This window comes from Lepidochelys kempii, chromosome 8, assembly GCF_965140265.1.
Source record: "Lepidochelys kempii isolate rLepKem1 chromosome 8, rLepKem1.hap2, whole genome shotgun sequence".
Taxonomy (NCBI): domain Eukaryota; kingdom Metazoa; phylum Chordata; order Testudines; family Cheloniidae; genus Lepidochelys; species Lepidochelys kempii.
The window spans coordinates 57,306,696-57,320,241 of record NC_133263.1 but is presented as its reverse complement, the minus strand read 5'-3'; the positions used below and the strand labels follow the sequence as shown (position 1 = coordinate 57,320,241).

The 13,546-nt window shown below is 42.7% G+C and overlaps 1 protein-coding gene across 2 annotated transcripts in view; it reads right to left on the bottom strand.

The window, feature by feature from the left end:
- Nucleotides 1-13,546, bottom strand: part of PLA2G4A (phospholipase A2 group IVA) — a 137,834-nt gene that overhangs the window by 91,342 nt on the left and 32,946 nt on the right. For both annotated transcript variants that reach the window (XM_073356705.1, XM_073356706.1), the window contains exon 3: nucleotides 10,516-10,597. In XM_073356705.1, the coding sequence (XP_073212806.1) occupies nucleotides 10,516-10,597 (82 nt within the window). The remainder of the gene's footprint in view (nucleotides 1-10,515; nucleotides 10,598-13,546) is intronic.

Below are 13,546 nucleotides of genomic sequence, written 5' to 3'. Positions count from 1 at the left end.
GGAGCTGAAAATTTTAAAATCCTAACCAAGCACTGCAGATGCTGAGATATTTCGTGCATGAAAGCTGCCCCTCCACATGTCTTTCAGCCTCTCCAGCAATTTGACTCTGAGGGCACTCACAGTTTGGCTGTGTAGATTGGTTGCATCCTGACTTCCACTGATGGCAACACACCTCTTCATGCAGAATGGCATTGTGAACACAGGGGACACCCCAGCAACTGACACATGGAAAATTAGTAGAGGTAGCCAGATTTCTTCTTCCACACCTCTTGCACATTTTTCCTGCTTATTTTCTGAATTTTTTTCTCCTTGCCACACTACAGGCATAGCCTAAGAGCTTGGGTGTTGGGTGTTGCTACAGGTCAATTATGTGATGCAATTGTGAAAAAGGCTAATATTCTGGAGTCTATTAACAGGTGTGTCATATGTAAGACATGGGAGGCAATTGGCCCATTCTACTTGGCACTCATTAGGCCTCAGCTGTTGTAGTGTGTCCAGTTCTGAGTGCCACACTTTAGCAGAGAAGTGGACAAATTGGAAAGAGTCCAGAGAAGAGCACCACAAATTTTAAAAGGTTTAGAAAACCTGACCTATGAACACAGGTTAAAAAAATGAAGCATTCTTGAGAAAAGAAGACTGAGAGGAGACCTGATAGCAGTCTTCAAATATTTCAAGGGCTGTTATAAAGAGGACAGTGATCACTTGTTCTCCGTGTCCACTGAAGGCAGGACAAGTAGTAATGGACTTAATCTGTAGCAAGGAACATTTAGGTTAGATAGTAGGAAAAGCTTTCTAACTATAAGGATAGCTAAGAACTGGTATAGACTTCCAATGGAGGTTGTGGAATCCCAGTCATGAGAGATTTTTAAGAACAGTTTGGACAAACACCTGTCAGGGATGCTCTCGTTTCACTTGGTCCTGCCTCAGTGCAGGGGACTGGACTTTTGACTTCTCATGGTCCCTTCCAGCCCTACACTTCTAGGATTCTACAAATTCAGTTATGCCACCAATCAGACAGTTCAGTACGTGGGGACCACTGCTAAATGTTTGTTCAGTAAAGATGCCTACAGAAAACACCAATTCAGAGCTGTAGGATGCACTAGTTAGTACACAAATAACTGCTAAACAGTCCATCCTGGCTCTGTAAACCCAAAACTGAAAGCAAACGTGGCTCAGGAGATACTAATTTTCATAACAAGACCTAGGACGGAGGGACAATCTCTCTGTTGAGAACCATTCTGTGTGAACAGAAGGGAACAACTAGGTGCAGGACAGAGAGCACTCTTATTATGTGTATATAAGAGCCAATGCCTTTCAAGAAATGAGCTGCTATATTCTGCACTAAGTGAAGTAGTATTAAGCATAGCCCCAAGCCCAGCACATTTCATTAATCTAGTTTGGAGATCACAAAAGAGTTGGATCACTGTGGAAAAATATCCATTGGGAGAATAGGTCACTACCTCCAAGCCAACTGTAGATGAAAAAAGGCACCAGGTGCCACAGTTCTCACCTGACAATCCAGGCGTAGTTCTGTTTATGACCCCAAGACTGACAATTGACCTGGCAAAGGTCAGACATATCACAGCTGCTGTCAAATACTATGAGCATCTTCCCCGTCTTATATGGACTGAGATCTAGCCAGAGCTTTCAGAACTATTCCCTACTTCAGTCAGTTCCTTGGAAAGCACAGAGACGACTGTAAAATGAGATCTAAGTGTTATGCACACATGGGTGACACTAGTGACCTAAACATGTCAGCCACCCATACATTTGGGGCAGCTGGGAGGACAAGATGAAGCTCTGCATGCAACAGTCCTTGGGAAGTAGAGTAAATACTCATTACCACCCTTTGGGAGCTCTCCAAGAGGAAGGAACATACCATGATGGGTCATCCTGTAGGTGATTCAACACAGCCTCAATGCAATGGCATCAATAGATGCCAAAAGATCAAACAAAACCAGCAGAGACATTTTGCCTTCCTCCATCATCACAAGGAGATTGTGGCATGGCATTAATATTGTCTCGTCACTACACCCATGCCTGAACCAGGCTAGCAAGGATGAAGGATGTTCATGAGGTCAGGATGTGCCTGGTGTTGCTCAAACAGCGTCTTCTCAACAACCTACCCCAACTGTTGAAGTTGACACCAAGTGTTAGTTTCTTGAGCTGAGGTGTATTTAAGTGTGGCTTCCATCATTCCTTAAAAAGAAGCGTTAACACTTCCTGTGTGAATAACAGGAATGAGACCGCACCATAGATCTTTACCAGTCATGAGAGGCAAGGATCCAAATCTCAAATACACAAGCAAAGCTCCATAAATACATCTGAGATCATAGTAAAAACGGAGCCAAAGTTCAAGCAGAGAAAATGGTGCATTTATAATCTTCTGCACTGATACTCCTGCATGATGCCAGGCAGACCAGCCCTTATCCTGATCCATCTGTTCATCAAAGTAGACAGAAAACTCCTTGTGGGGAAAAAATGAAGCTCTATAAAATAGTTAAACTAACTCCAACTGTCCAGTATGCTTACACAAATCTAACACAAAAACTGACAGGAAATACTCTACTTTAGTCTATGACAAGCAACAAAAACAAAAAAGCTTTCTACTTGAAACATTGCTTCAACAATAAATCTGACTGCAGGCTTAATATTGCCATCAATAATAATAATGCTGAAGAAAATTCAGAAACATCTTCAAGGGCTCTTACACCCATTAACCTAGGTTTTCAGAACAGTTATCCCATGCTTTATTGCAAGAATGATCAGATGCCTCTCACACAGCTCTGCAGTGAGATCCCCTATTCAACCTTCTTCTTTTATACAGAGACACCATGCAAGGAAAGGTTTCAGAGTAACAGCCGTGTTAGTCTGTATTCGCAAAAAGAAAAGGAGGACTTGTGGCACCTTAGAGACTAACCAATTTATTTGAGCATAAGCTTTCGTGAGCTACAGCTCACTTCAAGTGAGCTGTAGCTCACGAAAGCTTATGCTCAAATAAATTGGTTAGTCTCTAAGGTGCCACAAGTCCTCCTTTTCTTCATGCAAGGAAAATACATGTAATGTTCCACCATTATTTAAATGGCAGGCATCTAAATCCTGTTCATGTTATACAAGCTATTAACAGTGCAGTTCTTGTGCTTCTGGCATAATTGCCAATATAACCCTCAGCTAGTTAACGGGTAGGCATCCCTGGTTAACAAGTAGGGCACAATAGCTTCCAGATTGCTACATGTCATGAAACATTTAAACTAAGCTTCACATACAAGAGATGTAGAACAGGTGTGACACACCAGATTACTAATAAGAGACTGACGTGGATCAAGGTTACAAAAGCATGGATCATGGTAGGTGGCAGTACACACTGATTCTTGTGGATGCTGTAAAGTAGCAAAGTCTAGAAATAATTCTCAATCCTTTCCCCCTCCCCTCTCTCTGCCTCTCTCTCACTCATACACACACACTTCTGTCTTATTTCAAAGAGTTTCTCAAACAACAGTGTGGAAGAGCCACATCTGAACATTTGCTCAAAGCCTTCCTAATCATCCTTTTAAAAAACATGTCAGTGTGTATGAACTTTCCTATACCCCAGGGCACATTACTGTGGAGGAAGAATAGGAAAGTATACTGCACACTTAATTGTTTCTGTAGGCTGAACTCACAGCAGACACCAGAAGCTCTTTGCATCCCTCCATTTCCCCCACCCCCTGCGTGCAACCCCCTTTAATGCCCCCTGTGACATTCTGTAGCTTGGGGGAGTGTCCTGGAACCCCATATTTCTCATTTTTATATAATCCTGATCTTACATATAAAGCATGCCCTGTAAGGTATCAGGGAAAGGCTATGATATGCTGAAAATAATTTCTCTATCCACATATGTATATCATTAATGCATATGAAATTATGAGAATAGTGTTGTATGGTGGTCACTAAAACATACTGTAAGTTGGGGAATCAGCCAGATATTAGCTCCCCAGAGGCAACAGCAAGGAAAGTAGCCAACACCCGGGCGGGATATCAATCAACCCATCAACAACCATTGTCTAGCAAGGTAGCTACCATGCAATGACTCACCTGCATGAGGCCACACCAGGGGAATTGTTCAACCTTGCTGGGAGACTCAGCATTGCCCCAGACATGCCTGGACTTGTGTTTTCCAAGCACATGGACTGAAGGTATAAAACAGACAGTGGCCATATGCTTGACCCTTTCTCATGCCCCCACCTACGTTGCAAGCAACTAAGACACCGAGAAGAAGACAAGACTCCAGCAGAGGTGAAATCTGTATACTAAGCACTGCAATATCTAGTGGGGTGAGAAAAACTGCTTAATCTAGTTGTTGCCCAGTCTAATAGTGTTGAGAGTTTAGATTACTTGCTTATATTTTATTTCTTTTGGTAACTAACTCTGACCTTTTGCCTATCGCTTAATATCACTTAAAACAGTGGTGGGCACCCTGCGGCCCGTCAGGGTAATCCACTGGCAGGCTGCGAGACAGTTTGTTTACATTGACCATCTGCAGGCATGGCCACCCACAGCTCCCAGTGGCCATGGTTCACCATTCCTGGCTAATGGGAGCTGTGGGAAGCGGTGCGGACCACGGGGACATGCTGTCCGCCGCTTCCCGCAGCTCCCATTGGCCGGGAACAGCGAACCGCAGCCACTGGGAGCTGCAGGCAGCTCTGCCTGTGGACAGTCAATGTAAACAAACTGTCTCGCAGCTCGCCAGTGGATTACTCTGATGGGACGTATGCGGCCCGCAGGCCACAGGTTGCCCATCACTGACTTAAAAATCTACCTTTTATAGTAAATAAATTTGTTTTACTGTTTATCTTTACCAGTGAGTTTGTATGACGTGTGTGGCAATCTGCTCAGGTTTGACAAATGCTGGTGTATGTCCACTTAATGAACCGATTAATCAATCTGCATTGCTCGTCTTGGGCAGCGCAAGACGGTATATTCCTGAGGTACCGTGGTGGGAGCTGGGGGGATTTGACTCTGGTGCCTTTCTCTGTGGGAGCATTCATGCTATCTAGCTGGGTGTGGGGTTGTGCTGTTGTGCTGAGTGATAACAGCGCCTGAAGGGGTTTGCTGCTGGTCGTTTGCAAAGCATTGTGAGAGACAGCCCAGGCTGGAGAGAGTTTAGGGGGCACAGTTGTCCCACAGTCCCAGGCTGCACCCAGGGGGGATCCTGTCACACCCCCTATTGCCCCTCTCCCATCCCACCACAGGGTCCCACATTCTCCCCCCATTCCAGGGACTGTGTGCACCCCCATTTCCCACATTCCCCTCCCATCCCCCCTTATCTCCTCTTCCCCTCATACCAAGATCCCCCACTCTCCCACCTGCCAGAGACTTTCATAGATTCATAGATATTAAGGTCAGAAGGGACCATTATGATCATTTAGTGGTACCTCCGGCACAATGCAGGCCACAGAATCTCACCCACCCACTCGTGCAATAAACCTCTCACCTATGTCTGAACTACTGAAGTCCTCAAATTGTGGTTTAAAGACTTCAAGGAGCAGAGAATCCTCCAGTAAGTCATGCCCAATGCTACAGAGGAAGGCGAAAAACCCCAAGGGCCTCTTCCAATCTGCCCTGGAGGAACATTCCTTCCCGACCCCAAATATGGTGATCAGCTGAACCCTGAGCATATGGGCAAGATTCACCAGCCAGATACCCAGGAAAGAATTCTCTGTAGTAACTCAGATCCCACCCCATCTAACATCCCATCACAGGCCATTGGGCCTATTTACCATGAATATTTAAAGATCAATTAATTGCCAAAATCATATTATCCCATCATACCATCTCCTCCATAAACTTATTGAGTTTAATCTTAAAGTCAGATAGGTCTTTTGCCCCCATTGCTTCCCTTGGAAGGCTATTCCAGAACTTCACTCCTCTGATGGTTAGAAACCGTCGTCTAATTTCAAGTCTGAACTTCCCAATGGCCAGTTTATATCCCTTTTTTCTTGTGTCCACATTGATACTGAGCTTAAATAATTCCTCTCCCTCTCCGGTATTTATCCCTCTGATATATTTATAGAGAGCAATCATATCTCCCCTCAACCTTCTTTTAGTTAGGCTAAACAAGCCAACCTCCTTGAGCCTCCTTTCATAAGGTTTTCCATTCCTCGGATCATCCTAGTAGCCCTTCTCTGTACCTGTTCCAGTTGGAATTCAACCTTCTTAAACATGGGAGACCAGAACTGCACACAGTATTCCAGGTGAGGTCTCACCAGTGCCTTGTATAACGGTACTAACACCTCCTTATCTCTACTGGAAATACCTCGTCTAATGCATCCCAAGACCGCATTAGCTTTTTTCATGGCCATATCACATTGGCGGCTCATAGTCATTCTGTGATCAACCAATACTCCAAGGTCCTTCTCCTCCTCCGTTACTTCTAATTGATGCATCCCCAGCTTACAACTAAAATTCTTGTTATTAATCCCTAAATGCATAAACTTATACTTCTCACTATTAAATTTCATCCTATTACTATTACTCCAGTTTATAAGGTCATCCAGATCTTCCTGTATGATATCCCGGTCTCTCTCTAAATTGGCAATACCTCCCAGCTTTGCATCATCCGCAAACTTTATTAGCACACTCCCACTTTTTGTGCCGAGGTCAGTAATAAAAAGATTAAATAAGATTGGTCCCAAAACCAATCCCTGAGGAACTCCACTGGTAACCTTCCTCCAGCCTGACAGTTCACCTTTCAGTATGACCCGCTGTAGTCTCCCTGTTAACCAATTCCTTATCCACCTTTCAATTTTCATAATGATCCCCATCTTTTCCAATTTAACTAATAATTCCCCACGTGGCACAGTATCAAACGCCTTACTGAAATCGAGGTAAATTAGATCCACTGAGTTTCCTTTGTCTAAAAAATCTGTTACTTTCTCAAAGAAGGAGATCAGGTTGGTTTGGCACGATCTACCTTTGTAAAACTATGTTGTATTTTTTTCCCATTTACCATTGACCTCAATGTTCTTAACTACTTTTTCCTTCAAATTTTTTTCCAAGACCTTGCATACTACAGATGTCAAACTAACAGGCCTGTAGTTACCCGGATCACTTTTTTTTCCTTTCTTAAAAATAGGAACTATGTTAGCAATTCTCCAATCATACGGTACAACCCCTGAGTTTACAGATTCATTCAAAATTCTTGCTAATGGGCTTGCAATTTCATGTGCCAATTCCTTTAATATTCTTGGATGGAGATTATCTGGGCACCCCGATGTAGTCCCATTAAACTGTTCAAGTTTCGCTTCTATCTCAGATATGGTAATATCTACCTCCATATCCTCATTCCCATTTGTCATGCTACCATTATCCCCAAGATCCTCATTAGCCTTATTAAAGACTGAGGCAAAGTACTTGTTTAGATATTGGGCCATGCCTAGATTATCCTTAACTCCACTCCATCCTCCGTGTTTAGTGGTCCCATTTCTTCTTTCTTTGTTTTCTTCTTATTTATATGGCTATAGAACCTTTTACTATTGGTTTTAATTCCCTTTGCAAGGTCCAACTCTACTTGACTTTTAGCCTGTCTCACTTTATCTCTGTGTTCTGACCTCAATAAGGTAGCTTTCTTTGTTGATCCCTCCAATCTTCCACTACCTGTATGCTTTTTGCTTTTTCTTAATCACCCCTCTGAGATGTTTCAGAGTAACAGCCATGTTAGTCTGTATTCGCAAAAAGAAAAGGAGTACTTGTGGCACCTTAGAGACTAACCAATTTATTTGAGCATAAGCTTCCGATGAAGTGAGCTGTAGCTCATGAAAGCTTATACTCAAATAAACTGGTTAGTCTCTAAGGTGCCACAAGTACTCCTTTCCCTCTGAGATGCTTGCTCATCCAGCTTGGTCTACAACTCCTGTCTATGAATTTTTTCCCCTTTCTTGGGATGCAGGCTTCCGATAGCTTCTGCAGCTTTGACTTAAAGTAATCCCAGGCCTCCTCTGCCTTTAGATCCATAAGTTCTTCAGTCCAATCCACTTCCCTAACTAATTTCCTTAATTTTTGAAAGTCACCCCTTTTGAAATCAAAAACCCTAGTCACAGATTTATTTTTGTTTTTCCTTCCATTCAGTTTGAACTGAATTAGCTCATGATCACAAGAACCAAGATTGTCCCCTACAACCACTTCTTCTATGAGGTCCTCACTACTCACCAAAACCAAATCTAAAATGGCATCCCCCCTAGTCGGTTCAGCAACTACTTGATGAAGGAATCCATCAGCTATCGCATCTAGGAAAATCTGAGCCCTATTATTATTACTAGCACTCATCCTTCAGTCTATATCTGGGAAGTTAAAGTCTCCCATGATCACACAGTTTCCATTAGTATTTACTTCATTAAAAACATTAAAGAAGGCTCTATCCATATCCAAATTAGATCCCAGGGGTCTATAGCACACCCCAAGCACTATCACAGGGGAGGCTCTAGTAGTTTTCTTCCCCAATGTGATTTTTGCCCAGACGGACTCTGTCTTATCCATTCCATCGCTTCTTATTTCTTTACATTCTACCTCATCATTGATATACAATGCTACTCCACCACCTTTACCTTTATTTCTGTCTTTGTGTGCCCCCCATTCCACCCATACCAGGGAATCTATATGCCCTCCCATTCCCTCTTCCTTCCCATGCCAGGGGTCACCCATTCACCTCTCGAAGTCCAGGACTTTGTGAACCCTTCTATTCCTCCCTTTGTCTGGGTCCCCCATTCTCCCCTCCATACCAGGGACTCAGGGTGCACCCCCATCATTCCCCATCCCCACACTACCATTCTTGTTCTCTTATTTCTTTGCTCTTTTTTTTCTATTTCAGGATGTCAGCAGTTTTAAACAGTATTGGCAGAATTGCCACAGGGGAGATGGAAGGTGGTCTTATACTGGAATCTCTTAAAGGCTTCTATCATCCTGTCCTTTCATCTACAGACAATTCCAGAGGTGGCTGAAGATGCGTGGTCTGCTAACCAGATGTCAGGTGTCCCAGGTGTTTCCCCCTTTTTTCACCAACATCAATCTAATTCTGCTCACTGATGCTTAGCACATTCCCTGAAAATTGGGGATTGATCAGATGGAGCATTCAAAAGTTTTGCATTAGAGACAAACATCCAAACAGAGAAATACTGTTGAGTGGAACGCAAGGCCAGACAAGGTCAGCCAATTTAAGGGGCCCAATCAAGCTGAAATGTAGTCATTTTCAAAAAGTAAGATGTGTTCGGGGCCGAGCATCAGGGGCCCAAATCCTCATGTGGTGCTGCTAGGAGCTACCACAGAACAAATAAAAAACAAATAAAAAATATTAATAAGTTGTGGTAAACCTGAGTGGTTTATCAATCACTTTTTCCTATGTTTTGCAAATGTCCCTTGTTACAGTGTGAAAGACCCACACATACTGGAGAGACTGACTGCATAATATACAGGGAAAACAGTGAAACAAAATGCTGCCTTGTGGGGGAAGGGTTTGGAGAAAAAAGTAAAAGTAAATAAGAAGTGGTGGCAGATATTTATTCTCTAATTCCTTTCAGTTATTGTGATCTTAAGTGTCACTTGTAACAACATGCATAAAACACTGTCAGGAGGACTCCAAATGCAAAGGAACTGCCAAGGTTCCACTGCACAAGGAGATAGGCTGCAGAGAAGCCCTGCACTAGCTCCAATGTAACATGAGGGGGGTTTACTGGAGTGTGCGGGGGAAGGGACAACTGCTTTAACAAAAAAACCCTGCAGGGGAGCAACCCAGGGGCCACAGTCATTCAGGTGGACTGAAGGCTGCAGTATCAGCCCAAGCAGTGACCTCTGTGATGAACTTCAGGGGACAGCAAGTAAGGGAGACATGACCTGGTAATAGCACAGTCATATCCAAAGAAGCAAAAAAATGAGAAGCTGACACCCTTTTTTGGAATAAGCAGATACTTTCTTAAAACTGCTGATGTTTTTCATGGGTCATCCTTCCTAGTGGCTTCCTGTTCTGCAACTGTGTCTGTAGAAACACAGGCACAGAGTAAGTAGCAGTAACGCTGTTGCCATATATAATTCTTCATAGTGCAAGTTGCTTTATGGCTCTGTGCTGAATCAGCAGGGCTTTGGGTTTCTCTCCCTCTCTTTTTTTTTTTTTTTTTTTAGTCTTTCACCAAACCGCAACCTTTTGAAGACATGACAACCCCCGGTTTCCTTACACTGAGAACTCACTTCCAGCTCAGCCACTGACTTATTCTAGGTGCTGCTAGCAGCATACAACTCACTCATTCATCTTTTTTGGGGTCAAATGTGGGAGAAGAGGCAAAAGTGCCATGTGAACTAATATGAGTGAACAATGACAAAGTAAATATGTTTAAACAGCAATTCCTTGGCATTAGCAAAACTAGAGAGAAAGTACCAATGTCATGTACTGCTAATACATGACAAGCTTAGAATGCTCCCACATTGTGAGAAGAAACAACTGAATAGGTGAGAAATGAAGATTGGTGAATCAATAACAGTAATACTCACGCATATCACCGAAAGCCCCTTTTGTAACATTTGTGGCTTTCAATACTGTCACAGTTAATTTGTGTGAATACTGGTGTTCCACCTGGAAATGAAATGGCATGTGGTTAAACAGGAAATAAAACTCCAAAAACAGAAATAAATTGTCAAAATAGCTTTCATTTGCCAAGGAGCAACAAAAAGGAAAATCCCCTATTCAAAATGTAAGAGAAATGCACCCTTTAATGTCTTGTAGCTTTACTGAAAGTTCAGACAATGCATTACACGTAGCCTGATGTTCCCTCAGCCACTCCTACACAACACGTTTTCCCTCACACGCTTTTTTTTTTTAATTTTAGTTTCAGTGTATAACACTCCTCCTCTCCAAGCTTGGTACCTGCTATGAGGCATTTAATTAGTCAGTGACAGCTTACCAAGAAGAGAAAAGCTATTTTGCAAGATATTTTATTTCAGTTTGTGCTTGTAACTCCCTTTCAACAATAAAAATGATACAATTATACCTAAATAATGTTGCTGAATATATATGTATATTGTGCGTATACTGTATGCGTATAGTTATGCATACAGAGTGTATATGTCCAGCATGTATCAAAATTCAGAGTGTAAAGAGACCCTAGTAGAGTAACAGTGAAGAGTGAACACAAAAGTTCACCAAATCAGTTATGCTCCCAGAAGTTAGAATCTCATGCAGTCTCAGGGACTTCCTGTTTTCTATCAGACCCTGAGCATTTCAAGAGAAACCTCTTTCATGGTATGTCAGCACTCCCAATGCCATAGTGTCTGAATGGAATCAGGAAGTCTAGAGACATGAAAATAGGAGGAAAAAAGCGACAGGCTTAACTGAATTTTGCTGAACCTCAAAATCTGGTTCAGGTCTGTTCTTATTTCATCCATCTAGCCCTCCAATTTGCCCATCCCTGTCACACTGTGGCGCTGAAAGCCTGTTCCATATTTTAGGAGCATCATCACTGTGTATGACAATGTAGAGAACATAGAATGCATGGCCCCGACCTAAATAATTTATAGCTGATACATATATGGGCAACAAAGCACAAGTCTGGGAGTTGAGAGACCTAAGTTCTGTTCCTGGCTCTGTCACAGACTCCGGTGTGACCTCATATAAATCACTTACATATGCCGGTGACTTAGCTTTCCATCTGGGAAACAGGAGTAACGATACATAGCCACCTTTGTGAGGTGCATTGAGAGCTACTGATGAAACACTATATACAGCGTTCGTTATTTTCCATGTATATGGAAGTAGTGTTTAAAGACCACAATAAGGCTGGGCCCCATTGTGCTAGGTACTATACAAACTTATGATAAATGACAATCCCTGTAAGCGCTACCATTAATTCTCTGCATTGGTTTCTCAAGACAGTGACTCTCAGGTGGCAAATCTGACTAGCGAACAACTCGGTAACTGTGAGTCAGGGAGAACAGACAAAAACTCAGTAGCCTCAGTGGGCTCCTCCTAGCAGTCAGCAGTATGAAGCCAGACCACAATGACAAAACAAAATGAGAGCGCATTCAGAGTGACTCCAGGAATAGGTCTTCACGACAGAGTTAGTCCAGGGGATCAGCACCCAGGTTTCATCAGCCAGGTTAGCCTAGCCTGGGTGCGAGAAGCCACATCACAAAGCCATCCCCAAATTACTGTGTTCTCTCCAGTGCTGCACTCCTTCATGGGTCTCACTAGGACTTTTGAGGCATAACCCATAGTTCTCTGTGCTGCCATAAGCTGAGCTGCCCTATGATTTCTTGACAATGCACTGTGGAAAAACTTGTCTGTCTTTCTGGGCACACAGGGAAGCGTGGGAGGGCATTGAAGGACCACCAGCACTTGAAAGATTTAACCAATGCCCTCACTGCAAAGTGAGGTTACCAGCCCAAGTGAAAGCAGAACCCAAGTTCTAACCCATACCTCAGACTGTGCCAGTGAGCCCAGATTGAAAATAACGCCAAACTCAGATAACAGAGTGTGGGAGGGGGAGCAAAGAGGGTTGGGGAAACACCCACATAAAAGCTTACGCTAACTCTGTAGTGAAGACATACCCTAGAAGTTTTAGCATGCCCAGTGCTTTTTGCCTCCCAGGTGCCAAGGCTTAAAAGAAAAAGAAAAACGTAACTTCCCATTGTCATTTTGACATTTACAGCTTATCGAGCAGTTTTACAAGATAGTTGGGGAAGGGCAGGGAAATCTTCTTTCATTGCTGCCTCTCAGTTTTTGTTTGCTTCTTGATGATACTTTATAACCCAGTTAATTAGTATATTCTACATCCACAGTGACTCAGGTCTGCTGAACAACATCTGTTTTATAATGTGGTGTTTCTTTATGGATGCTCTTTTATAGATAGGGTTATAATTAAAAGCAGCAGCCCACAATACATAAACCCACCCACAGATCTCCACCGCTAGAGACATTTGTCTTTTTGGAGGCCATTACTCTAGAGAACCAAATACCCAGAAGCAGAGAGGAAGGATGGACATTGAAAGTCAATGGGACTGAGTCTCCAACGTGCTTAAGTCATTTCTGAAAATGGAACTTAACTATATAAGTCATTTAGGCCTTGCAATAGCAAGCAAAAGAACTTCTAAATACCTCTAAAAACCTGGGCCTTAGACACTGAGGATAAACTTATCAAAAGCCATTAAGTAATTTAGGAGCCTAATTCCCATGTTCAAAAGTGACATTTTGGAAGATGGGACTTAGTCTCCTAAATTACTTAGGGGTTTTTGACAATTTTACCTCAATTCCTCTTTCTCCTGCAAAACTAACTGAACCTCTCCAGTGGAAAAGCAGGGAGGAAATCACTCAATTATACAGGCCACCTGGATGGATTATATGAGTCACAGGAATTTCTGCCAGGAATATTCTCCTTCTGATGGCTCAGTCCACTCTGTTGTAAGGTCTGAGACCTTGTTCTTTGGCTAAGCAATAGCAGCCATATTTGAAGAGACAACAATCATAAACTAAAGCAGGAAGTCATATCCTCACATTCTATCTAAATTACATTTAAACAATGTAATATAA